Source organism: Rhinichthys klamathensis, unplaced genomic scaffold, assembly GCF_029890125.1.
Source record: "Rhinichthys klamathensis goyatoka isolate OS25496 unplaced genomic scaffold, OSU_Roscu_1.1 h1tg000062l_1, whole genome shotgun sequence".
NCBI lineage: Eukaryota > Metazoa > Chordata > Actinopteri > Cypriniformes > Leuciscidae > Rhinichthys > Rhinichthys klamathensis.
The window spans coordinates 562230-588884 of NW_026606606.1; the positions used below are offsets into that span (position 1 = coordinate 562230).

At 39.9% G+C, this 26655-nt stretch overlaps 1 protein-coding gene across 1 annotated transcript; it reads right to left on the minus strand.

Moving 5' to 3' along the window:
* Positions 1–2869: 2869 nt before the first annotated feature.
* On the minus strand, positions 2870–26536 carry ap4b1 (adaptor related protein complex 4 subunit beta 1). The gene is made up of 11 exons (XM_056249766.1): positions 26410–26536; positions 25807–25937; positions 24894–25118; positions 20463–20593; positions 18504–18651; positions 16984–17480; positions 9823–9906; positions 9463–9566; positions 7416–7623; positions 3997–4269; positions 2870–3407 (listed from the first exon to the last, which is right to left on the minus strand). Exons 2-11 carry the CDS (start codon positions 25917–25919, stop codon positions 2977–2979), a joined length of 2214 nt encoding a protein of 737 aa, XP_056105741.1. The 5' UTR covers positions 25920–25937; positions 26410–26536; the 3' UTR covers positions 2870–2976.
* Between the last annotated feature and the right edge of the window lie 119 nt (positions 26537–26655).

Below are 26655 nucleotides of genomic sequence, written 5' to 3' on the forward strand. Positions count from 1 at the left end.
TGTTATGTGCTCTGTCTGTCTCTCCCTCACTCTGCTTGCAGTTTATTAGCCACACCTGATGCTCGTAAGGAGTGTTACAGAGCTACGCTATAAGAGAGCAGAGTGAGTCACCTTTTTCTTTTTGTAAAATATGAATCCCTGTTTTTGGTTAGTCAGGGAGAGTAGGGAAGCTATGTTGTTTATTTATTTTCTTTTAGCTGTGTATTTTACAAAAAGAAAAATGTGACTCAATCTCCCGACTGCTTTCCATAACAAATTAAAAAAAAAAGTAGATATATAATTATTTATTTGTATTTTTACAGTAATGTACCTAGTTAGAGTCCCCATACTCTACAGAATTAAAATGTTTTCCTCTTCTCAATTTACGTGTACCTGAAATAATTTCAAATTAATCAGCTGTTCAAATCTCAGATCTATATCAATTCTCTGTCCTACTCTCTGATTGAACCAAATAAAACATCAATAAACATCACACAAACAAGCTTAATTCTTATCCTAAGCTTAAACCATTAGTTGGTCCACATCTTCTTCTTGATCATCTCGTTGCCCTATGGACGCTCCCTCTTCATTGTCTTAGAACACCATATTTCACACACTCACTTTCACACACCTTCACACACACCTCTCTGGCCAAAGAATCATACCTTTTTGTCTGCCATAGCAGTTTATGAACTGAATAGGGAACATATATATTATTAGGAGTGGAATACCACCAAATCCGAACGGTAACAACTTTTACGACAGAAGCTACTGAACCCTGTGGCATTCCCCTTGCGACAGTGTCTAAACGTTAGAATATATACATTTTCAATTGTCCGATGCAGTCGCCATGTGATTGAGTTTAACACAGTGAACGTGAACCTTTTCAAAATCAAATAGATTAAACACTTTAAAATAATAACCGTATAGACCTACAGTTGCAGTTGAGAGAGTCAGTTTTAATTTTTTTAATGCAATTTGTCATTCATTGCACAATTTAAATTTTTCTAACTTATTGTTGTTGCTCATACACTATTTAAAAGAAGATTTGGAAATCTTCACACAATCTTGGATCCTTGGAGAAAAATAAAACAACACCCCTGGTGATGACGGCATGTGATTTCACAAGTTTATAATTAGATTCATTGTTTTTATTGAATCTAGAAAATTACCTTTAAATGAAATGGAGTGACCAATATTGTTACTTTTCTAGCCATAATGTCTCTTTCCAGAGAATTCTGCATAGATAATAATCTATTCATGCTTAAACATAACCCTCACCGGCACCGCCAAATCCAGCCCCAGTTGTAGTCAAGCTCTCACTTCTGTTCTTCAAAATATCTTCCTTTGTGTTCAGCAGAAGAAAGAAACGCATACAGGTTTGCAACAACTTGAGGGTGAGTAAATGATGACATAATTGTCATTTTTGGGTGGAGTATCCCTTTAAGACTGGAAGTAAGACTGGACTGGACTGGTACCTATTGAAAGCAGATTCAAAGAGTTAGTTAAAGAAATATGAAGAATTGCTGAAACCAGCGGATAATCAAAAACAATAATCAAGTTAATTAACAACTAAATTTGAAACGGTCTCTGTAGTGATCATTGAAAAACATTTTAGTATTTTGAGAGCATAGGGAGACCGCTCGATTACATCATTCGCAGTACGTCAGTGGGTTTTTATTGTTTAAAATCAATATCCCTATGGAGAAAATGAATGGAGTTAGTGCTTCCGGAAGCCGACTGTTATAGGGAGGAATCTGAAAGTATTCTTCAATTTTGATCATAGTCCTTTTTTTTATATATTCTGTGCTTCAGAATATATGTAACTTATGCTTAAAAACTGCCCTTCTACTCCTGTTGGTAAAACTTCAAATAAGACTAAGCAAATTTATGAAATTGTAGATTATACATTAGGGGTGTAACAATATATCGTGTCAAAATATATCGCAATACAAAAATGCAACAATATATAGGCTACCGTGGATAGTGACAATATTTATTGTGTATAGTTCACCCAAAATAAAAATGAAGAATTCTAGTTTTCAGAGTTTTAGTGTCAGGACTAACTTAAACTGCTATGTTGAATATATTGTATAATAATGCAATGGGGAAATATTTGTGGGTCCCGATAATGCCAAATGTCTTGTTACCAGTAAAAAATCGCCTACATTGATATAAATATATCTAGTCAGTGACAGAGAGCATAATAATTCTGTATTTTAAGCTTCAGAATGATGAATATTTTTATTCTGTCTCTATTGTCCTGTGCATTGGGTTACCAGCACAAATTCTACAGCACTATTCATTTACACACACAATGTAAAACCAAATTTTGTAAAAAAATTTTAACCTTTTATGTTTCTTGGAGTATCGCAATAATATCGTATCGTGAGTTCAGCACCGTGATATGTATCGAATCGTGACATGAGGGTATCATTACACCCTTATTATACACATATATTAGGGGTGTCACTAACACGCTAATTTCTGTTGGGAAATTATGTATTGTATTATTGTATTATGTATGTATTATGAAATTATGTTTCTCTCTAACGGCTCTCTGATTGGTCTGCGGTTACGCCACCCCATTCACAGCAGAGTGTGATTCACTGTGTGTTGTGACACATTGCTCCCATAACCATTATTACAATTATGGGACTTGTGCCACAGAAGAGCTTCTGTTGGCTCGGACCAGACGGGATAGCCTTCATTGAATAACACAAAAGTATAATGTTTGACTAGTCTGTGAATAACACACAAAATATTATATATATTGATTTATGAAGTTCCTCATACCTCCAAAGAGACGTGTGTTTTAATTTACCCCATGTGCATGTGTGTAAGCCAATGTTATGTAGTGCTAAAAATAATATTGTCTGTAGATTCCAACAGCATACTACTATTTTATTGCAAGTTTTTTGTTGTCGTTGTTTTTGTTTAGAGAGACCATTAGATGATTCATTGTCCATTGTCCTTGTGGTAATACTTCAATGGTTTTCATAAATGATCAAAATGAAGAGTCTGCAACACACTCTTGAGTATCGCTACAAAACCTCTAATGGTGTGCTGGTTTCCGGGCTGCTGTTTGACAGATACCACTAAGCTTCCTTCGCTGCCAGGGGCCTGCGGGGCTTCCTGCAACAGTTCAGCGAGGATCAGGGTCCCAGTGCCCCTGGTGTACAGGTAGGCCTTCCAGGGCACAGTGTCGCCCGGCGTGAAGGCCAGAGTCTGGATCTTCACCAGCTGTAAGGCCGCCTGTAAAGTATCCGCAGCGGTTTTGGGTCGAGGGAAACCCAGAGTTTGCCTGTGGAGAATCTCCAAGTCCAACCACATTTTCTCAAAGGTTTCATGGGATAGAGGAGGACCCAGAGATAGACTGATCTCCTCTTCGGTGTCATTTGGGCTGGAGAGGGTTACATCTTTACTCCCTGTTAGTCAGAGAAAGGTTATATGAGGGCAGACAGTTATATGATGTTGTATTATTATTCAATTTATTAAAAAACTTAAAATTGAATGTTTAATATTATCCTTTAACTATATTTAATTCAAGCACAATTAAATGATGTAAAAATAAATAAAATAAAGTCATTCAAATTAAAGAGGCCATTTCAGTAACGCTCAACGCGGAAGAAAACTCAAGACTATTGGATGGAGTTTCAGGGAGTTCAGAAACAGTGTTACTGATATAGAGAATAACTCCCGCTGGAGGGACTTTGTAACTTTGTAACTTTTTCATGCTCAAACAGCAACATTACACAGTAAAGAAAGTTGTGAGAACGAAAGAAAGTCAGGTTTTTTTTGGTCGATATGTGTATTTGGTAAAATTTCGGCATGCTTTTCTGCAATAAAAAAAAAAAGAAGCATAATAGGTCCTCTTTAAAAATTTTTTTTTTTTTTTATTATTCTAATTGAAATAAATAGGGCAATTCAAAGAGGGTCCTCGCACTGTCTTTAATCGGGCCGTAATTATGAATTGATAAAACAATACAAAAATCACACAAAATGATGTCTGCTTACCTGGCAACAGCTCCTCTTCTGCACTGCTGGACGGCTGCTCGGAGGCTGATGTGATGACAGTTTGAAGGCATAAATCCTGTCCAGACAGCGGACCCAGTGTGTTGAAGGTTGAGGCCCACAGAATAATGGGCTCCTCTTGCCGACCAGTGAGAACGCTCATGGACGGATCAGATTTGGGTCCAGTTACAGCTTTCCTAGTCTCTTCAACTCCACGCTGAAGAAGTCTGTAGTACAGCAAAGCCCGGTCACGCACACACATGTCGCTCTCTTCCTCTGCGAAGGGACAAAACATATCACAAGTGAATCACAGAAGCAAGAAGCTAAATGAGTCAAAGGTATTACAAAATAAAGTGAGAGTTTCTCAGGATTAATCATACAGACTGAAAACATAAACTAGAACGAGAACTCATGGTTTTCTTTTTCATTCTGAAAACAATTTATCACTGTTTCCACAAAAATATGAAGCAGCTGTTTTCAACATTAATGATAATCAGAAATGTTTCTTGAGCATCAGATCATCATATTAGAGTGATTTCTGAAGGATCATGTGACACTGAAGACTGGAGTAATGATGCTAAAAATTCAGCTTTGATCACAGGAATAAATTATATTTTAAAATACATATACAGTTACTTTACATTATAAAAATATTTCACTATATTTTTACTATATTTTGAGTAAATAAATGCAGCTTTGATGAACATTCTTTAAAAACAACAAAATAATCTTACTGACCCCAAACTTTTGAACAGTAGTACACACACACAAACACACACACACACACACACACACACACACACACACACACACACATATACACTCACCGGCCACTTTGTTAGGTACACCTGTCCAACTGCTCGTTAACACTTAATTTCTAAGCAGCCAATCACATGGCGGCAACTCAGTGCATTTAGGCATGTAGACATGGTCAAGACAATCTCCTGCAGTTCAAACCGAGCATCAGTATGGGGAAGAAAGGTGATTTGAGTGACTTTGAACGTGGCATGATTGTTGGTGCCAGAAGGGCTGGTCTGAGTATTTCAGAAACTGCTAATCTACTGGGATTTTCACGCACAACCATCTCTAGGGTTTACAGAGAATGGTCCGAAAAAGAAAAAACATCCAGTGAGCGGCAGTTCTGTGGGCGGAAATGCCTTGTTGATGCCAGAGGTCAGAGGAGAATGGCCAGACTGGTTCGAGCTGATAGAAGGGCAACAGTGACTGAAATAACCACTCGTTACAACCGAGGTATGCAGCAAAGCATTTGTGAAGCCACAACACGCACAACCTTGAGGCGGATGGGCTACAACAGCAGAAGACTCCACCGGGTACCACTCATCTCCACTACAAATAGGAAAAAGAGGCTACAATTTGCAAGAGCTCACCAAAATTGAACAGTTGAAGACTGGAAAAATGTTGCCTGGTCTGATGAGTCTCGATTTCTGTTGAGACATTCAGATGTTAGAGTCAGAATTTGGCGTAAACAGAATGAGAACATGGAACCATCATGCCTTGTTACCACTGTGCAGGCTGGTGGTGGTGGTGTAATGGTGTGGGGGATGTTTTCCTGGCACACTTTAGGCCCCTTAGTGCCAATTGGGCATCGTTTAAATGCCACGGCCTCCCTGAGCATTGTTTCTGACCATGTCCATCCCTTTATGGCCACCATGTACCCATCCTCTGATGGCTACTTCCACCATGTCACAAAGCTCTAATCATTTCAAATTGGTTTCTTGAACATGACAATGAGTTCACTGTACTAAAATGGCCTCCACAGTCACCAGATCTCAACCCAATAGAGCATCTTTGGGATGTGGTGGAACGGGAGATTCGCATCATGGATGTGCAGCCGACAAATCTGCGGCAACTGTGTGATGCCATCATGTCAATATGGACCAAACTCCCTGAGGAATGCTTCCAGCACCTTGTTGAATCTATGCCACGAAGAATTGAGGCAGTTCTGAAGGCAAAAGGGGGTCCAACCCGTTACTAGCATGGGGTACCTAATAAAGTGGCCGGTGAGTGTATATATATATATATATATATATACACACTCACCTAAAGGATTATTAGGAACACCATACTAATACTGTGTTTGACCCCCTTTCGCCTTCAGAACTGCCTTAATTCTACGTGGCATTGATTCAACAAGGTGCTGAAAGCATTCATTAGAAATGTTGGCCCATATTGATAGGATAGCATCTTGCAGTTGATGGAGATTTGTGGGATGCACATCCAGGGCACGAAGCTCCCGTTCCACCACATCCCAAAGATGCTCTATTGGGTTGAGATCTGGTGACTGTGGGGGCCATTTTAGTACAGTGAACTCATTGTCATGTTCAAGAAACCAATTTAAAATGATTCGAGCTTTGTGACATGGTGCATTATCCTGCTGGAATTAGCCATCAGAGGATGGGTACATGGTGGCCATAAAGGGATGGACATGGTCAGAAACAATGCTCAGGTAGGCCGTGGCATTTAAACGATGCCAAATTGGCACTAAGGGGCCTAAAGTGTGCCAAGAAAACATCCCCCACACCATTACACCACCACCACCAGCCTGCACAGTGGTAACAAGGCATGATGGATCCATGTTCTCATTCTGTTTACGCCAAATTCTGACTCTACCATCTTAATGTCTCAAAAGAAATCGAGACTCATCAGACCAGGCAACATTTTTCCAGTCTTCAACTGTCCAATTTTGGTGAGCTCTTGCAAATTGTAGCCTCTTTTTCCTATTTGTAGTGGAGATGAGTGGTACCTGGTAGGGTCTTCTGCTGTTGTTGCCCATCCGCCTCAAGGTTGTGCGTGTTGTGGCTTCACAAATGCTTTGCTGCATACCTCGGTTGTAACGAGTGGTTATTTCAGTCAAAGTTGCTCTTCTATCAGCTTGAATAAGTCGGCCCATTCTCCTCTGACCTCTAGCATCAACAAGGCATTTTCGCCCACAGGACTGCCGCATACTGGATGTTTTTCACACCATTCTTTGTAAACCCTAGAAATGGTTGTGCGTGAAAATCCCAGTAACTGAGCAGATTGTGAAATACTCAGACCGGCCCGTCTGGCACCAACAACCATGCCACGCTCAAAATTGCTTAAATCACCTTTCTTTCCCATTCTGACATTCAGTTTGGAGTTCAGGAGATTGTCTTGACCAGGACCACACCCCTAAATGCATTTAAGCAACTGCCATGTGATTGGTTGATTAGATAATTGCATTAATGAGAAACTGAACAGGTGTTCCTAATAATCCTTTAGGTGAGTGTATATATATATAAAGAGAGAGAGAGAGAGAGAGAGAGAGAGACTATAATTATTTCTACAGTCAAAAGTTTTTGTATTCAGCTAGAAAAACACAGCTAGTTTTGTCCAATGGTGCTTCTACTTGACTAAATTATCTGTGAACATGTTTTACACACCAATACAGTAATGTAAAAGACGGCCCAGCATGTCTTGCGTCTCAGCAGGACGGCACAGGAACATCTTCACGGAGGCGCTGAGCAGCTCCATCTTCACCGCCGAGGACAGCTCTGTCTTCAGCCCGTCTATGTAGCCCTCCATAACATAGGGGGCGCTACTGATCTGCTCACCATGCTCTCCCAGAAGCCATAGCAGAGCCTGTTTTCCCTGTGAGAAACGAGACAAGGATTTGATCTTCTCTGATAGGTCAGACATATGTAACGAAAACTTTATTTTAGGATGTTTAGATCAGCTGTTAAAGGCCTGGTTTCACAGACAGGGCTTAGGTTAAGCCAGGATCAAGTCTTAGTTCAAGGACATTTCAGTAGCTTTTAAAAATGTGCCTTAGAAAAAAAAAACATTACTGATGTGCATCTCGAGACAAAACAATGGCACTGACATATTTTAAGATATGCTTTCAGTTAAAACAGCTCAAACATGCCTTTTAGTTTGGGACTCGCTTAAGCCTTGTCTGTGAAACCGGAGCAAAGTCACCATGAAATCAAATGGACTTCATTTGTATGGAATATTGCAGTATGCACTGATGACGTGTTTACTGGCGTGAGGGCGGGGCAATAACCTGTCACTCACATGAGATCCACCAATAGAGTTGAGCAGGGATGACATACGTTTGTAGACCAATTCGGGAAGCTAGCATCACACTGGCTCCCTCGACAAAAACTCAATAGGATTTTTCCATAGGCTTTTCGATTATAGCAAAAACAAGCTCTGTGATCAACAAAAGTTTATGATACTTACACGTTTTGTCTAAAATAATTTTCACAAACACAGCTTTTATGAATTTTGAAGCCTAAATGCAGTCGCTAGGAGTACAAATCTAAAGGTAGGCTGGAAATGAACTACACGACGCTCACATGACTTCAAGGTTTGTAAGAGTGCGATTTTAAGCAAAATGAGGCTGTAAAAGCGGACTGGGTTTACCTGTTCGGCGTGATGACGTTTAATGTCCCTGACAGCCTCTGTAGTCTCATTTAGCCACTTGTTAGCAACCACATAACAGCTTAAATAAATCATGAGTGGGGTGATACTGATTTAATGTCGTAGAATAAAACGTGAAAGTATCTTGAGCTTGTGTTCACCACAGACCTTATTTCAGCCATTTAACAAAAAAAACATTAACTTCGAGACAATGGCACCGGAAGTGCTAAAATGCTAACTCGTTTCCGCGTTTTGGCATACAAAAAATGCGTCATCCATGCACCACTCAATAGCAAACCACAACCATCCAATGAATTCCTCATGGACAAAATCAAGCTCCGCCCTACATTTGTTCTTGTTCAAGAAGCCATTTCACTCGGATATACTGTACGTCACAATAGGAAAGAAAAGTCTATCACAACTTCCGTTTCATGTCGACTTTAAAATTAATATTCAGAAGACCGCATGATAGGCTGCATTGTGTTTGTGGGTCTTTAGCTAGTGTTCTGCATGTAAAACTAATTTCTGCAGATAAATGTATTAACCTCTACATACAGACTTTGAATCGGTGATGATCCGAAGGACCCTTGTCCCAGACATACACGTTGATGCGGTACTGAGTCTAAATGTCGGATATGTGATATGTTTATGGGTCATAAACTATGCTTCCATTGTCCAGATGTGATAGGATCAGTGTTCTGTAAAGGTTTAGCAAAACTGAGCTTTCTGCTCTCAACTTAGTTTAAACCAAAACCTTTAAAATCTCTATATTTTAACATCACCAACATCATTTTTAGGGTCCCTTTAAACCTAATGGTGAACCAGGATTCATCGGTTTGAAAAGTTTGACTGAATTAGTGTTTCTCATGATCTTAAAAGCTTTTTGATTGCACGACTTATGCTGAAATTCTTGACATTATATTAGCAGACAAATAAATAATTTGCCAATGTATGCATTTCTTTTATTTTTCCCATTTTGTTATGGATGAGTTGGATGGGATTGTGAAGGAAAAGCAGAATAAGGCTTGTTGTGTCTGATCAAAATAGAAAGCAGGTGAATGATCTCACCTCACTATCTTGAGGATTGTCAACACAGGCCTCAACGGTCTGACAAACAGCAGCTGTACTCTGAGGACAGAACCACACCAAATCCCTGAACGTCTGGATCACGGCTGAACAGAGACGCGCAGGGAAGCAGAAAGCAACAGATTAGAGGTACGATAGGAGAACTGATAATGTTGGTTAGCAAACAAAGCTTTTTGCCAGGCTGGAGAAAGCACCTACTAAAAGGTTTGTGGAAAGCAAACAGTACACAGTACTTCCTTTAGGGAGGGGGGAACCTTAGGTAGACTATCTCCTTTACTCATTACCTCCAAAGATATACAACCCCAGAAGCAAGCACAGGTGTGACTCAGATTTCTCTCATACCTGAAGTGATGTGATCTTGTTTCAACGCGAGCAGTCCGGTCAGTATATCCAGACACTTCTCACTGTATGTTCGTGCAATACGACCTTGAAAAGAGAAACATTGTTACATAATACATTTAGAAGTAATAGTGATTTTAGCACAAAGTTGCAATGATAAATAATTCAACTATGATTTACATTATGGGACAAGAGATTTGTGTGACATGTATGCTCTGTTTCGGTGTTCCCATTTTCCTTAGTTCCCTAGTTAACTTAGTTTAGTCTCCTAGGTTGTTAATTAGTTCATCACTCCTGTTTCTGTTCTCCCCGATTACTCCACATGGACATTAGGGTCATATTTATTAGGGCCTTAATTGTCATATTTAACTTCTCACAAATGAACACAAATGAACTTGTCCCAAAGCATCATCCATTTATGATTTTAATAAATATAACCATTAGGGGTGTAACCTGTATCCTTCTACACCCATTGTTTGGCACGCACTTGCTCTGCGTTCATCTTAAAACTGCAGACGAGTCTATAATATGGTTTGTTGAAAATAACGCGTAAAACAGACATGTTTCTGTCGTGCACATTGTGTTTGTGGGCTGTAGCACTGTTAAAAGCAGAGAAAAACGCACAGAAAAACGCCATGTTGGGATCCATGGCTCCATTTGATGAGAAGTCACAGTCATGGGAGGAGTATTGTGAAAACATTGAACCATTTTTTTCGTGGCAAATGATGTTGAGGAACCAGAGAAAAAAAACTAGCGATATTTTTGAGCTGTGTTGAAGCGCAGATATACACACCGATGATGAATTTATTAATTCCTGAGAGACCAGGATCAAAGGGTTATGAGGAACTGGTGAGTTTGCTGAGATCGCTTTAATCCAAAGCCCAGCGAAATTGTTCAATGGTGGAAGTTTAATTCATGTAACAGACGCCCTGATGAAAGTATAGTAGAATATGTGGCCGAACTGAGAAAGCTTGCACAAGATTGTAATTTTGGGGACACGCTCACAGTTATGCTGAGAGACAGATTAGTGTGTGGTGTTAATGATGACAGCATACAACGGAGATAACTGCCTGAAGATGGACTATCGTTCGAGACGGACCTAAAGAAAAGCTCAGGCTATTTAAGCTGCTAATACGGATATGGCAGATTTGCACAAAGATAAAAGAAATCGACTGGGTACCACTGTCTTCAAGATGGACACAGGAGAAAAAAGTAAGTCGAGTGTTACAGGAAAGTGCTATCGATGAGTTGGAAGTAACCAATGGCCGAAAGACTGTAAGTTTGCCAAGGAAAAGTTTTATAATTGTGGTCAAATCTGACATGTGAAACAGTATGTAGATTTTTTTTTGCTTCGTATTTAAAAGGCAGGACAGTTGCTGTGAATCTGGGAGACTTCTCTTCCACATTGGCCCCTTTAGTTTGTGGTGTCCCTCAGGGGTCGATTTTGGGACCGTTGCTGTTTTCGCTCTACATGCTTCCTTTAAAGCTGCAGTCCGTAGCTTTTCCTCTTTGTCGTCATCTCTCTGTTCCAAATCTGTAACTGCAGTGATTCGCGGAATTATCATCTTTACGTGGGTTGTAAATCGGCATGAAACAGCGCGGATGAACACAGTGTTTTGAGGCGAGTGGTGCTGTCAGTCACCGCGCTGTGTGGATACTGTCATACAGAATCACAGATTCACTTTTTGAAAGTTTGACCAACATAAGAATTTTCATAAGAAAATGTCTTCTGAACAAGTAAGTAACATCCATTTTTATTCTGACCAACTAAGGGGGAAAAAGCATTCGACATGATAAGCTTCGTTAGATTTAATCAACGCGATTTACAGCAACCGTGCAAATTATAGCCTTCTTTGTTCTCAAATTGTTAATGTTAACAACATCACATCAGCATTGGGTGACTAATGTTAAATTTAATGTGTTTTATGGTTACCTGTGTAGTTCAGAATTCATATTCTCCATAATAGCAAAACGAGAAAGGCACAACAAAGTAAACTCCATAACTGTGTGAATTAAGAAAACGTACTGTTACACGATTGAACTATTGAAATGTCTTACTTGTTCAGCAGAAAAAAGCCGTCTCTTCTTCCGTTTTGAACCCCTTCAAAACACGGAGTTCACGCACTTTTCAAAAGCCCCGCCGATGTTTAAATCCTTGTGTTCGCATGAGACGGTTTCTTTCTCTTTCTCTAGCCACCTTAAATCCGAAGTACGAAGTCTTTCGGGTTTTATAACTGCTGAATCTCCAGTTGACACTGATGATTGTTGTTTGGATCTTTCTGGATGCCATAAGTTTAATTATGTAAAGTGCTGCGAGAAAAGCCTATACATCTAAACATCTCGTCACGCGCAGTATAGCCGGCTAGCCGAAACTCCTTCTTTTTGTGTACGTATGTGACGTAAATCATTATTACAAGCTAACCGTTTTGAATCTAGCTATGGCAAGCAGATAGTTTTGACCACTGGCAGAATATTTTTTTTTTAATATAATTATTTTGGATTATTTTTAACTTAAAAAAGCTACGGACTGCAGCTTTAAGCAGTGTTTTTCGAAAGTATAGCATTTCATATCATTGCTATGCAGACGATCTCCCATTTTACTTTCCTGTGAGGCTAGATAATACCTGTTCGTTGGACAAAGTACAGGAATGTTACAGTGACATTAAACTCTGGCTATCCAGCAGCTTTCTCCAATTGAATGAGAGTAAAACTGAGGTTTTGATTGTAGGCTCTCCCGTCTCATCTTGCTTTCCTGATCATTTGGGTTCTTTATCCCTAAAGACTGAGAATCATGTAAAGAGTTTAGGGGTAATCATGGACTCATCGCTTAACTTTAAGAAACAGATTGGTGCTGTTGTCAAAGGAAGCTTTTTTAACCTGAGATCAATTGCTAAAGTAAAGCATTTTTTATCTAATGAGGATTTAGAAATTGTAGTTCATTCTTTTATTACATCTAAGCTTGACTACTGCAATTCTTTATATATCGGTCTCCCCCAGACTCTGCTTGTCCGCCTACAGTTAGTGCAGAATGCAGCGGCAAGGCTTTTAACGGGGGTGCGAAAGAGGGAAGATATTACTCCGGTACTGCAATCCCGACATTGGCTTCCGGTCAAATTTAGGATTGATATTAAAATTATCTTGTTTGTTGACAAGGCATTGTCAGGCCTTGCCCCCCAGTACATCAGTGATCTTATAGTTCCTTACTCTCCTTTTAGAGTTCTCAGGTCCTCCGATCAACGACTTTTAAAGGTACCTCGTTGTAATTTAAAATCAAAAGGGGATCGTGCTTTTTCCGTGGTAGGTCCCAAACTTTGGAATAGTCTCCCATTCCACGTGAGGTCAGCTCCATCGATTACAACTTTTAAGTCTTATTTAAAAACTTATTTATTTTCTTTAGCTTTTGAATAATGTATGTCTGTTTTGTTGTATGACTTTCATGTTATTATTCTGTAAAGCACTTTGGGGCAACGTCTGTTGTTGAAAAAAAGGGGCTATATAAATAAAGTTGCTTGCTTGCTAGAATGAAACCACAAGAAACTAGTGTTGATAAAGGCTGGAAAGCTTGGAAATGGGGGAGAGGAAAACAATCAAAGAGGGCAAATTACTTTCAAGAGGATGAGGAAGATCAGCCCGAAGAAGTGTTTACCATGTATAGTACAGAGACACCACAGCCCCATGTACTGCGGTTGAAAAGGGGAAAGTGTAAATTCTCGGAAAAGGAAATCATTTTCCTGGGACATAAAGTGGTATTCATTCCATTCCCAAAAAAGTCCAATCAGTACAGGATGCACCAACAGCATTGTCAGTAACGGAGCTGAAAGCATATTTGGGATGGTTGAATTTCTATAACCGGTTCCTGCCAAACCTCTCAACACTGCTTGCTGCGTTGCACAGGTTTTTGAAGGACGTCCCCTAGTGTTGGAAAGAGGAACAAACAAGCAAGAGTTGCTGCAGTCTAACTGTGTGTTAATACACAATGCTTAAAAAAAAGAATAAAAGATTTACGGTGGTACTTTCCTGTGATGCTTCAGCGTACGTTGTGGGAGCCGTGTTAGCACATCGTATGGCAGATGAAACTGAGAGACCCATTGGGTTTGTATCACAAAACACTTTCAGTAGCAGAAATAAACAACTCGCAGCTGGAGAAAGAGGGTTTAGATGTAGTGTTTTGGGGGGGATCCATAAATATCTTTATGGCCGTAAATTTGTGATCTGTACAGACGATAAACCTTTACTCAGAACTGAAAGCTGTGCCACAGAGGGCCTCACAGAGAATGATGAGATGGGCAGTGATATTGAGGGCATATGAGTATGTCATTTCTTACAGAGCAGGCAAGGACCATGGAAATGCGTTGAACAGCGTTGTTAGTCCTTTGACAACATCACAGCAAATCAAGCACTGGACCACCCGAGATCCTGTCCTCTCTAGACTGCGTGATTATGTGGAACAGCTACAGTTGTCTCACCCAGGTATGTCAAGGATGAAAGGCCTGGCCAGGAGTTACCTGTGGTGGCCCAATTTAGATGCTGACATTGAGGCCAGAGTGAAAGATTGTGCTGTGTCAAGAACAGATAGAAGCCCATTTGTGGGGCCCTCTGTCTTCTACAACAGCCTTGGAGAAGAGTTCATATAGGCCCCTGTCCCAAATGACACCTAAACACTCGCGGTCTTCCTACGAGTCCACACTTTAGTGGCGTAACGCCACTTCGACTGTTAGAAAGAAGTCTGCTGTGGAGCTCGGCAAAAGTGTGCATTTCAACCGCAAAGGGGGCACTCGCGAGCACCCTTCTGAAACCTAAAATGACAAATGGGACTTGGACTTGGATCTCATGGACTTAACAGACACGCGCATTGGGCAGCCATTGTAAGTCCACAAGACCGAAAGTGCATATAAAGTGTGCCATTTGGGACAGGCCCATTGACTATGCTGGTCCATTTCTAGGAAAAATGTTTTTAATCTTAGTCAACGCCCATTCTGAGTGGATTTATGCACATCCAGGAAATGCAGTAACAACATGTACTACACTTGAGTGCCTCAGAAATAGCTTCAGGACACATGGCATTCCTGAAATGATGGTGTCTGATAACGCTCAGTGTTTTGGCATTGAAGCGAGCAAAGAATTCATGTCTAGGAATGAAATAACGCATGTCTGTATCACCCATCATCCAATGGTCTTGCTGAGGGGGCAGTACAAACTTTTAAGGAATTCATGAAAAAAGTTCTGGGAAACACTATTGAGACCAAGTTGCATAGTTTGCATTTAGTTTTTCGTATCATATTCCACCCCAGTCTACAACGGGACTGTCACCTGCAGAAATGATGATGGGGAGGAAATTGCGATGCACCATAGAAAAAATACACCCTAACTTCACAAGCAAAATTTAAGCCAAACAACAAGTTCAAAAAGAGCACCATGACCAACATGTGAACCACCGTTATTTTGAAGTAGGAGTAACTGTGCATACATATTCGGATATGGACCAAAATGGGTGAAGGGAGCAATTCAGGACGTCACATGACAAGGTTTTAATGTTGTTTTAAGGTGGGGTAGAATTAAATGAACGGCAAAACTCAGCATTTTGTTTGCGTAGCCCCTCTGTCACCTCCCATACCCCAGTTTGAGAACCGCAGCTCTAAATCATCAGGAAGCAGCAGTGAGAAGTAAGATACACACGTGACAATATTTGTTGCCTATAGTATAGCCTACATCCCCAGTAAGGAGCGAGTTTGGTCTTTTATATCACTGTATTAGTCCATTAAGCTACGTTAAGCATTTAATGTCCCGACTGCAGGGGAATCCTGGAGTATGACGTATTGAGGGAACCCCCAGTAACGCAGCGGGTCATGAAACCCTAAACTACATTTTCAGAGATTTTAACAGAGATATGTGATGAACATCATTGAACACAATGTTAGCATCTGTTAGATTTATTGTATTTGAAAACTGGTTAATTTTGAGTTTTTTTCTTTCTCGAGGTGTGAATGTGTTTTGTCATTTAAAAACCTTTATAATGATCATGTTAGCTGATCTTTAATGCGAGATGGGCGCCGCAGTTCAGAGAATCGGATCTGTCGGATTTACAACATGTCAATTCATCCACTTCTCCAGAAATAATAAGTAAGTGGCCAGTGAAGTTGGAAAAGAAAAACGTAAACTCAGAATAACTTAATTACTTACACAATGTGTATCTGATATGAATAAAACACGTTGTCAATTTATAATTGAAAGGAATGTTATTGCCACTTCCATAGACATCAGTGTGTATTTTACAAACTATAAATGAATTGTTTTGCTAGTACTTATGTGTATTTAAATGTCTGAAACCTAAAATAAAGATGATGTGGTTGAAAACACTGAATAGTTGTGATATGTGACAAGCTTTAAAGCGCAAAAGCACGTTCAAATCACACCGATGAGATTAATCTAATATATGTAGCAGCGCATTCAATTACTTTTAAAATGACAAACAGATGGTTAGTGTAATTCATTGGACTTTAAAAAATAAAAATCTTGTGTGTCCTCACATTTTACCCCTGATATTTAGTGAGAGTCGGCATGAGCGACTGAAAGATGCCAGATTGTGTCCCTTTACTTTTTTGAAAACAATATAGTTTCAAATAGAGTAATCCCCAAGAGTAAGATTGATTAAATCTGTTAGATAAATTATTATATCCTAGCATGAAGCAGCTAGGTTTAGTCAAACTCTGTACTAATACCCTTTAATGGTGATTTTGGCCTGACCCACCTCAGTGGTCTCAACTGTATCTAACAATTAAAATACAACAAAATTATAAAAATAATTCTGACAAATAATTGACGTTGGAATGATAATCAATTAAATGTAGAAAAACTATCATGCAAATCTTTTTTCTTTTTTTTTATCAGTGAGTGCAACCCAGTTACCGAATCATTTTCTCTTTTTGAAAAACGAGGGAAAAAATTTTGGCAAAAGTTTTGATGCTCATTGTTGTTTTTTAAATTATTTTTTTAGAAAAATAAATTTGATCCATTTCTTTTTTATATTTATAGTGCATTACTAAAAGTAATGAAATCCCCCAAAGCAGGGTTGTAAACTATACACAATGCGCACAACTTTAAAGTCAGCATGAAACAGAAGTTGTAACAGTCCCTGTTGTAACGTATATTTGTGAGATGTGTTACCTATAGCGGCAATGGCTGCCTGGGCGAGCTCAGGAGACACATCAGTGCAGTAACTTCTCAGCTCCTCCAAAACCAAAGCCACGTTTTCATCGTTCACCAGCTCCACCAGGATCTCCATCTTGCGAAACTTAATGTAACTCGGTTCAGAGTAACCACAAAAGAAGCGTTTGTAATGTGTGCCGAAAAGGCCCGGCTGACTCCGCATGACCTGCTGAACGTGGCAGAGCCCAGCGAAACGAAGTTCACGTGATGCAGAACCGCACGTGGCCAGCAGGGGGGCGCTTGTGTGCAGGAGGGCGTCGGCCTGCACAGCCGGGTGGGCGGCGGCTAAATGAAGGAAGAGACGGAGCGTGGAAACTGAGACATGAGCGTGGGCGCTTTGGAGGAAGGCGTCTAATAGGCTGAGGATGTCGAACAACTCGTCATCGCTACGAGGGCGGTAGCGTAGCAGGAAGGTGAGGACCTCACTCTGAGCCCAACTGTCCAGGTCCTTCATTCTGAAAGAGAAAACACATACAAACACAAAGTCCGTCATTAGAAAATCTGCTAAATGGGTCAATGACATGATTCGTGATGCTGTTAGCATTCGGGTGGTAAAATATAATGTGGTTGTAAAATATAATGTGGTTGTTATTGTTAACTAAAACTATTAAAAACCATGGTCAGTAATTTCAATAAATTGAAGTTACATTATATATAATTTCCACATATGTAGAATTTAGATACACCTTTTATATAGAAGAATTAATTAAAGGCATGACTTTATATTTAAGGTATTAATTTCTGTCATTTTGAACCTGTTAATTGCAGATTACATTAAGAAATTTGTGTTTTTCTTTTTTCTCCTCATGAAAAAAATGAAATAAACTAAAATATAAATAGTACATGAAAAATAAACTCCATATTTAACTGGTGGCTTAGTATTTTTGTGGAAACTGTCTTCTTTTGAAGAACAGAAGAACGTTCAAAAGAACAGCATTGTTTACCTTAGTAACATAAAAAGCTTAGAAATGTTGCCAAATAGCTGAAATAAATAAGTTTAAGTACTAAAATGACTAAAACTGAAATTTGAATTAAATCAAATAAAAACTAAATAGAAAAATATGCATATAAAATAAAACCAATACAAATGGCAAAATCACATACACAAATTACAACACCTTAAACTAAAGTTAAAATGTAAACTAAAATATAAATAATATAATAGTATATGAATAATAGTAAAATAACACAGCAAAAATGTAACCATATTTATGAATAGGAAGTGTAAAAAATATTTTGTATTTAAGGTGTAAGGAAAATGTTATTACATATGTTATAAGGAAAATGTTATAAGGAAAATGTTATTACATATGTTATTACATAACCATACTGTACGAAACCAACATGAATACAAAGAGCTCATTTCTAAGAATGTGACACGTTTTTTTCTTTTGAAACAACATGAGGCTGAGTTTTGATGACAAAATTACATTCTTTGGATGAACGATCCATTAAACGTAATGGCAAAAATGGCACACCTGTTGATAAGGTGATGAGCAATGGGTTTGTTAATAACCACACCACCCTCATCTTTGAGAATTTCCTCCAATGCACGAAGACAGTTCACCACAACCACAGGGTCTGGGTCCCTCAGAAGAGCATACAGCTCGTTCACTATACTGCCATCTAAAAGACAAAAATGTAGACACTTATGTAGACTCCAAAGAGACTTCATTCAGATGCTCTACTGTACATTCATCATGTAAAAGACATAAACTGGACCCTTATAGAAAGGCTATTCAAAGCCCTTGAGGCTATGAACACACTGAAGGTTCAGAAAAGTCAGGGAATACCACAGTATTGTACTGCTGTTTAGTATCATGGTGATAAACAAACTTGGATTTCCTTGTTTTGGCCTGTTTTTGATGATCCAACAGCGCTCCAGACTAACATACATATGAGAGGGTGGGCAGGCTTAAACATAAAGGTAATTTAAGCATACAATTACTACCGTTTTGCATTAGTAAGTGCAGTTACTAATAACATTACAAGTTTATTTCTTGGAAATGCACATTTGACAGTTAAGCACTGAGCTTGAGTTGAGATGCAGATAAAAGTAACTTTTATTAACAACAGTAACGTGCAATACCCACATTTTTACAGGGAAAAATTTAAATATTCTACTCTTATTAAATGTACCATTGTTCTTGTATAGTATCATACTGAACTGACCGACAGCTTCAGTGATTATAAAAGGAGCGCTCTTTACTTGTTTTCGTTGTAATTCAGTCAAAATTTGAAGAAAAGGTTTTTGTTTTTTATGACGTCCTACATTTTTCCATATATTAGGGAGTGGAAATGGCTAATAAGTCGATTAGTGGTCCTCTGCTGCCATCTACTGTTATAGTGGTAATTTTGTGTCTTTTATTTTTTTAAATAATAGTGTTTGTTTACAAAGTTTTAGTTTTCCTATGTTTAAACATTTAGTTTTTCAAATCATCACATTCAAAAATAATTTGGCTAATATTTAGGATTTTGGATAATATTGGAAAATAGGATTGGAAAGTTGCATAATATTTAGAGCTTTGAAGTGCTGGAAAAAGTGTGAAGCACTTGAAAGCCCTTGCAAAATGCTTGAATTTCACTCTTAAAAGGTTGTACGAACCCTCAGATTAATAATGTAAAAAAACAACACAATTCGACTATTTCTGCCACAATACCATGGTTACAGTTACCATGAATGTTGGTGATTTGTGGACTGAAAAGCCTTCTATAACTTGTTCATTCATGGCACAATGTTCCTCCTGGTTTCTATGTCAACGCTGTTTGGTCTGTGGTTTATAACAGAGAATTCTGCGCCGAAATTGAATGCTTCTCAATAGATCTCGCTGCAATGTTGTTAATTCTGTGTTGAATTAACTCCACTGTGTTGTAGCGGTGCCGCGTGCTCGAGATCGTCCCGCAAGTAAACCTGTTCTGAGCTCGCGTTGCGTTGCCTATTATTGCTCCGCGCTGATAAACAGTCCGTGCAGCACAGCTCAATCGAGTAGCGCAGTCTCGTTTCACTCTTGTTTCATTCGCCGTTTCTCATACGCAACATAAAAGGCAGCTCTTATCAGGTGGGCAAACGTGGTGGTCGCACTAACGTGACCTCTAACAAAGTTTAGTTGCACCGGCAGGAAAAAAGGTTGAAAAATGCGACCATTAGGTCTCAGTGTGGAGCCCTGCCAACAGGTTATCTACAAGTATGTGATGTTGAAGAAATGTTCTGTTCAGTTAAGGATGTTTGACATGCTGTTATTCGTCACAGACGCTGCACTTAAAACATTCCTTTAAAGGAACAGTGTGACCCAAATCATTCAGTTCATGTATTCATGTGCATCAATGCACATGTATTAACCAAAACAAAATAGGATAGCAACAGTTATCATCACATTATGTTTAGCACATTTCTTATCAACTGTTTAAATTCAGATAAACGGAGCACTTGGCTCTACCTATGTCTGTGTTGGGCTGTAGACTGTGCAATTTGGCACATCCAAGCACAGCGACCCTCCTTACGTAACTGGCCTTGTCTCGCAGACCTGCAACAATGGGCTGCTCTATGTACTCTGGCATTCCTGGCATTCTGAAAAACAGGCCAATTAATCATGCAGATACAGTCTGTTAGGATTTATTCAAGAAATATTCCACTTTAGGCTGTGCCTTACTGTGATTTTAACAGGCCGTCGGGATGTTGTTAGTAGGGCTGTAACGATACACCAAACCCACGATTCGAATCACGATTTTTGACCCACGATTCGATTCGTATCGCGATTCTGTCACGGGGGTGGGGCTTGGGGTGAAAAAAAAGATTTTGAGAGAAAAAAATATATATATACTGGTATTTTTATTAAATAACATTAGGAAAAACCTGTATAATCTGAACACCAAAGAACAATAATAACTATGCAAATTATTAAACTAAACTAGGCAGTGTAGGCTGCTGCTTTTGGGTTGTGTTCTGTGCTCCAACTAAATTGATTTCGGGATGGTTCCGTAGGATATAAATCTGCATGTTGGACGTGTTGCCGTTCAATTGAGGAAGCTTATTAAAACACTTACAGCAAATTGTGTGGATCTTGTAGATTACACGATTGCCATCCCTGTTCTCCACCGTGTAGCCGAAATGTTGACATACTGCTGACTGAAATGTAGGCTATTGGGAGGGTCCGCAATCTCTGGGTTGATTTCCATGTTTCTTCACGTTCTTCAAATAGCTTGCGTCACATGGAAAGGTAGTCACGACTCGCATGATATGTAACATGTAAAAAGACGCTTACAAGTTAATTTTTTTTAAATAGTTGGTTGGGATGAGTCACTGAGTATTTAATTATAGAATATCAAATAGGTTGTGCGATTATTGTCTAAAAAAATCTCCAGTTTTCGGTGCTGATGCGGTGGTGACACGTTCATGTAACGTAAGGCTGGCACTGTCAATAAAGCACCTATAAGCTTACACAAAGAACCGGCAAAAGTAATGATTATGAATATGTCAAATATAGCTAGGAGACATTTAATTGTTTATTAGTGTTTTCTGTCAGTGTCAGCTGCTGCAAAGACGAAGTTGCGATGCTGACTCGCGATCTTCGCAGTAGTGAACGCGCCAGAGAGAAATGCACTTTTCATACGGATTACATAAGCAGAGAGCAGTCTTTTTTCTTTCGCTTTGAATTGTTCCGTTTAAAAGTAGACATTTCAATATACCGGTAGATATATTTCTCAGGTCTATAGGCTTATACACTGGGTTTCGATTCATATGAGACGAGCTCCAGTTCACGCGCCGGCCCCTCTGTGTCGTGATTATCTGTCTGCTATATTTACTACTTATTTAATTGGTTGATGAAACATTTATCAAAATTGAAATACAATTAATACAAAACGAAATTCAATTTAAAGAAAGTCTTTGTGCTTTTCTGTTTGAGGTCTCTGAAAGTTTTAGTGCCGCTTCCAGAGAACTGTCACGAAATTGTTTTTTACTGCTAATACTAATGCTAACACGAAAAGTAAAACAAAACGAATATTTTATGTTCTGGGGAGAGCCAACCCTCCTTCATCCGATGGGTAGCCTAGTAGCCTATTACTTTTAGTTTGTACAGTGTAATTTACAGAATTATAAAAAATATTTTTTTTTGCCACCTAAAAATTAAAGTTTTGTGTCGCGTCCGTGTACGCATGTGTATTTCCCTCATATTAAATATAAAATGCATGTGTAGACTTATATTTTTCTAATGTCTGGACATGTACTGGACTTTATTAAGGGGGTAGGCTATGGATATATACACAGAAGTGTCAATATATTGGTGTTAAATGCACTTTCTGAGAATTTATATTTCAAGTTTTGGCTGCAAATTTCACATCCATAACGCTGAAATTGCCAAATTTTAAATAATTTATCCTCAACTAGTTTTGTGGTGTAGGTCTACGTATTTTATAATGTTAACTTCCAATTATACCAATAGTAATTTAAAGATGTGGTAGCATTGGTTCTGGACAGGAAGGATAACTCTGGGAGTTGGAAGGGTTGTGATCGCGATTCTGCCTTCTCACATCGCGATACAGGATCGTGGACCTGAGTATCGCGATTTCGATTTTATATCGTGTATCGTTACAGCCCTAGTTGTTAGGCACAATTTTCTAAAGAAAGTTCATGCAAAACTCACAGCCATGATGCCAGTGGGTAATGCTAGGCTGTTGTTGTGGTGTTTTGAAAGGTCAAAAGGTTGTGATTGCTACGGTGTCATGGGTGGTTGCTAGGGTGGTGCTAGGCTATTGCAGTGTTCTGGGAGGGTGCTAGGTGATTGCTAAGTGATTTCCAAGGTGTCCTGAGTAGTAAGGCCGACTGTTGTGGTGTTCTGTGTCATTGCTGGATCATCTCTTGGATGTTGTCATGGTGTCCTGGGAGGTTTCTAGGGTGTTTCTTATTAGGCTAGTGCTATGATTCTGTTTCAGTAATCGGATGGTTGCTGGGGTGTTACTAAGTGATTGATAGGGTGTCTTTTGTTGTTGCTAGGGTGTTGCTAATTGATTGCTAAAGTGTCCAGGATGCCTGCAAGGTTGTTTCTTGTTAGGGTGTTGCTAAGATGTTGTTGCAGTGTTCTGGGTGATCTAAGTGATCTCCAAGGTGTCCTGGGTAGTTGATACGGCATTGCTTGTTATAGTGTTGCAAGGCCAACTGTTGCAGTAGCACCTCATTGCAGTACACGAGATCCAGGGGGCGGAGTTGGATCCAGATCTAAGGGGTGGAGGAGATGGGTAGGATTAGGGGTGGGGTTAGGGATCAGGGGGTGGAGATGGGTAGGATTAGGGGTGGGGTTAGGGATCAGGGGGCGGAGATGGGTAGGATTAGGGGTGGGGTTAGGGATCAGGGGGTGGAGATGGGTAGGATTAGGGGTGGGGTTAGGGATCAGGGGGCAGAGATGGGTAGGATTTGGGGTGGGGTTAGGGATCAGGGGGTGGAGATGGGTAGGATTAGGGGTGGGGTTAGGGATCAGGGGGTGGAGATGGGTAGGATTAGGGGTGGGGTTAGGGATCAGGGGGCGGAGATGGGTAGGATTAGGGATCAGGGGGTGGAGATGGGTAGGATTAGGGGTGGGGTTAGGGATCGGGGGCAGAGATGGGTAGGATTAGGGGTGGGGTTAGGGATCAGGGGCAGAGATGGGTAGGATTAGGGGTGGGGTTAGGGATCAGGGGGTGGAGATGGGTAGGATTAGGGGTGGGGTTAGGGATCAGGGGGTGGAGATGGGTAGGATTAGGGGTGAGGTTAGGGATCAGGGGGTGGAGATGCGTAGGATTAGGGGTGGGGTTAGGGATCAGGGGCGGAGATGGGTAGGATTAGGGATGGGGTTAGGGATCAGGGGGTGGAGATGGGTAGGATTAGGGGTGGGGTTAGGGATCAGGGGGCAGAGATGGGTAGGATTAGGGGTGGGGTTAGGGATCAGGGGGTGGAGATGGGTAGGATTAGGGGTGGGGTTAGGGATCAGGGGGTGGAGATGGGTAGGATTAGGGGTGGGGTTAGGGATCAGGGGGTGGAGATGGGTAGGATTAGGGGTGGGGTTAGGGATCAGGGGGTGGAGATGGGTAGGATTAGGGGTGGGGTTAGGGATCAGGGGGTGGAGATGGGTAGGATTAGGGGTGAGGTTAGGGATCAGGGGGTGGAGATGGGTAGGATTAGGCGTGGGGTTAGGGATCAGGGGGTGGAGATGGGTAGGTTTAGGTATATGTAAGGTGGGAGGAGTTGGATCTGGATCCAACTCCTCCCCCTGGATTTCGTGTTCTGCAGTGAGGACCATCTCAACTGTTGTGGTGTTCTGTGTCATTGCTGGGACATTTCTTGTTGACGTTTTGACATTGTCATGGTGTCCTGGGAGGGTGTTTCTTGTTAGGTTAGTGCTGTGATGCTGTTGCAGTGTTTGGGTGGTTTTACTAAGTGATTGATAGGGTGTCATGTGTGGTTGATAGGATGTTTCTTGTTAGGGTGTTGCTAAGATGTTTGGATGGTTGCTAAGGTGTTGCTAAGTGATTACCTTGGTGTCCTGGATGGTTGCTAGGGTGTTGCTAAGTTGTTGGTTTTTTGAGTGGTAGCTAGGATGTTGCTAAATGATTGCTAAAGTGTCCTGGATGGTTGCTAGGGTGAGGCTTTTTATGGTGTTGCTAAGATTTTGTTGCAGTGTTTGGGTGGTTGCTAGGGTGTTGCTAAGTGATTGCTAAGGTGTCCTGGATAGTTGCTAGGGTGTTGCAAGGCTAATTGTTGCAGTGTTCTGGATCATTGCTGTGGCCTTGCTTAGCTGTTGTTGTGGTGTTCTGGGTGGTTGTTATGAGGTCACTAGGTGATGGCTTGATATTCTGGGTCTAGAAAGACACAAACAAATGATGCCAGACATACAAACCTGAAGTTGCACATGTTCCTTAGGGCCAACCCTCGCACCATCGGATTGGGATCAGCGCAATCCTTACGGAGGGTGTTGATTGCCAGTAGAGCCAGGTCAGGCTTGTCACTGGCATAGGTGCACATGTACAGATATACCAGCTTCTTCTGAACAATATCGACCGTGGCACTGGCTTTTACCATGTCCATAAATAAAGCAGAGACATCCAGACCCTGTGTCATGTACCTACAAAGATACAAACAACAGCCTGAGAAGTCTCTTTATGATTTTTTTGTCAACAATTCACAAGTTGTGTCTCAGGATATATCTACATTAATTACAGTACATTTAAAAATAGTTAGGGTTAGGGTTAGCATTTTTTAGCTTTTTCCAAAAGTTTCTCGTCCACACTGAAACACCACACTTGCTGTGCATGCTTAAAACATAATACTGTAAATATATTCTTCAGAAGGCTTAGAATATACAAGATTACTTCATGATATTTTTAACTATAGGGAATGGGGATGCCCACACTTTTTGACTTTTCCAGTCACGTGTGATTGATGGATAAAAACTACTGGATAAGAAATAATGTATGTCATAGCTAATAAATCATTAAACATTTTTTGAAAACCAGTTAAACTGATTAATTCAGAACCGACTCAAAAGTTTATATTCTACATGCTACACAAGCAATATCTAGCTGATGAATTATTTACAAGCTGAGCACAACTAGAAATATGTATATCTATCTATAGATATTTCCATGATTTTTAAGATTTTATTAATTTCCATAAGTATTCCAGGCCGGAAAACTCTACATTTTTTATTTTAAATATATAAAATGTTATTCTGATATTTCCAGGTTTTCCATTGCTTGGTGCTTTTGAAAGTCCTCTCTTCACCAGAAAAGGCAGATGAACACTAGACGGACCTGATGACTTTGGTGATGTAGTTTTTGTACCGAAGGCGATCTGCTTGGACGTGGGGATTGGCCAGAGCTCGCTTGAGCTCTTTCACCGTCTCCTCTGAGCCAAAATAAGGCATTGTGGGTTCTTCAGGCGCCTGCCAAAGAGAAGCAGAGGAACACAGTCTGAACAAACTTAATATCATTTCTGATTCCCTGTAAACATGCTGGTGTTGTGTTGTGCAGTAATGTAATTATTCTCTAATGATGTATTTTGGATTGTGCCTAATGCTAACAAATATCATCAATTATAATAAGTGTCAGTCTGGCAATAAAGCAACACAAAACTAACTCAACCCCACCATAATAACACATACTAATCATAATCAACCACTGGAATCAGCCTGACAGTACAGTAACAGACCAGCATAAATCTAAAGACCAGAAGAAGATGACAGCTGTCAGACTTTATATATTGTTATTTAATATATTTGTTTAGCTTGTCTTTATGGAGCTCATACCTATTAGTTTGTCTCAAAAGCAATACATGCATCATCTCCCTTTCTAAAAGTACTAATGTGCTTTTCGCAGATACAAAGTAATACGTACGATAAAATGTAACATACATACCTCCTCTATCAGTTTCTAAACAGTACATCAATACACAAGCAGCTAAAAGAAAACAACGAGAACTGAATATTAGAAATATTAGCGTGTTTATAGAAATCAGGAAGCGTGAAGCCAGGATCAAAACTATTTTGTTCATCTCGAAACATGTTCACGAAATTCAAAATAAAAGCTCACCGCTGATCTGTTTGATTTTGTGAAGTGATTTTACACTACATAAAACTAATCTGAATACTAAAAATAAATATT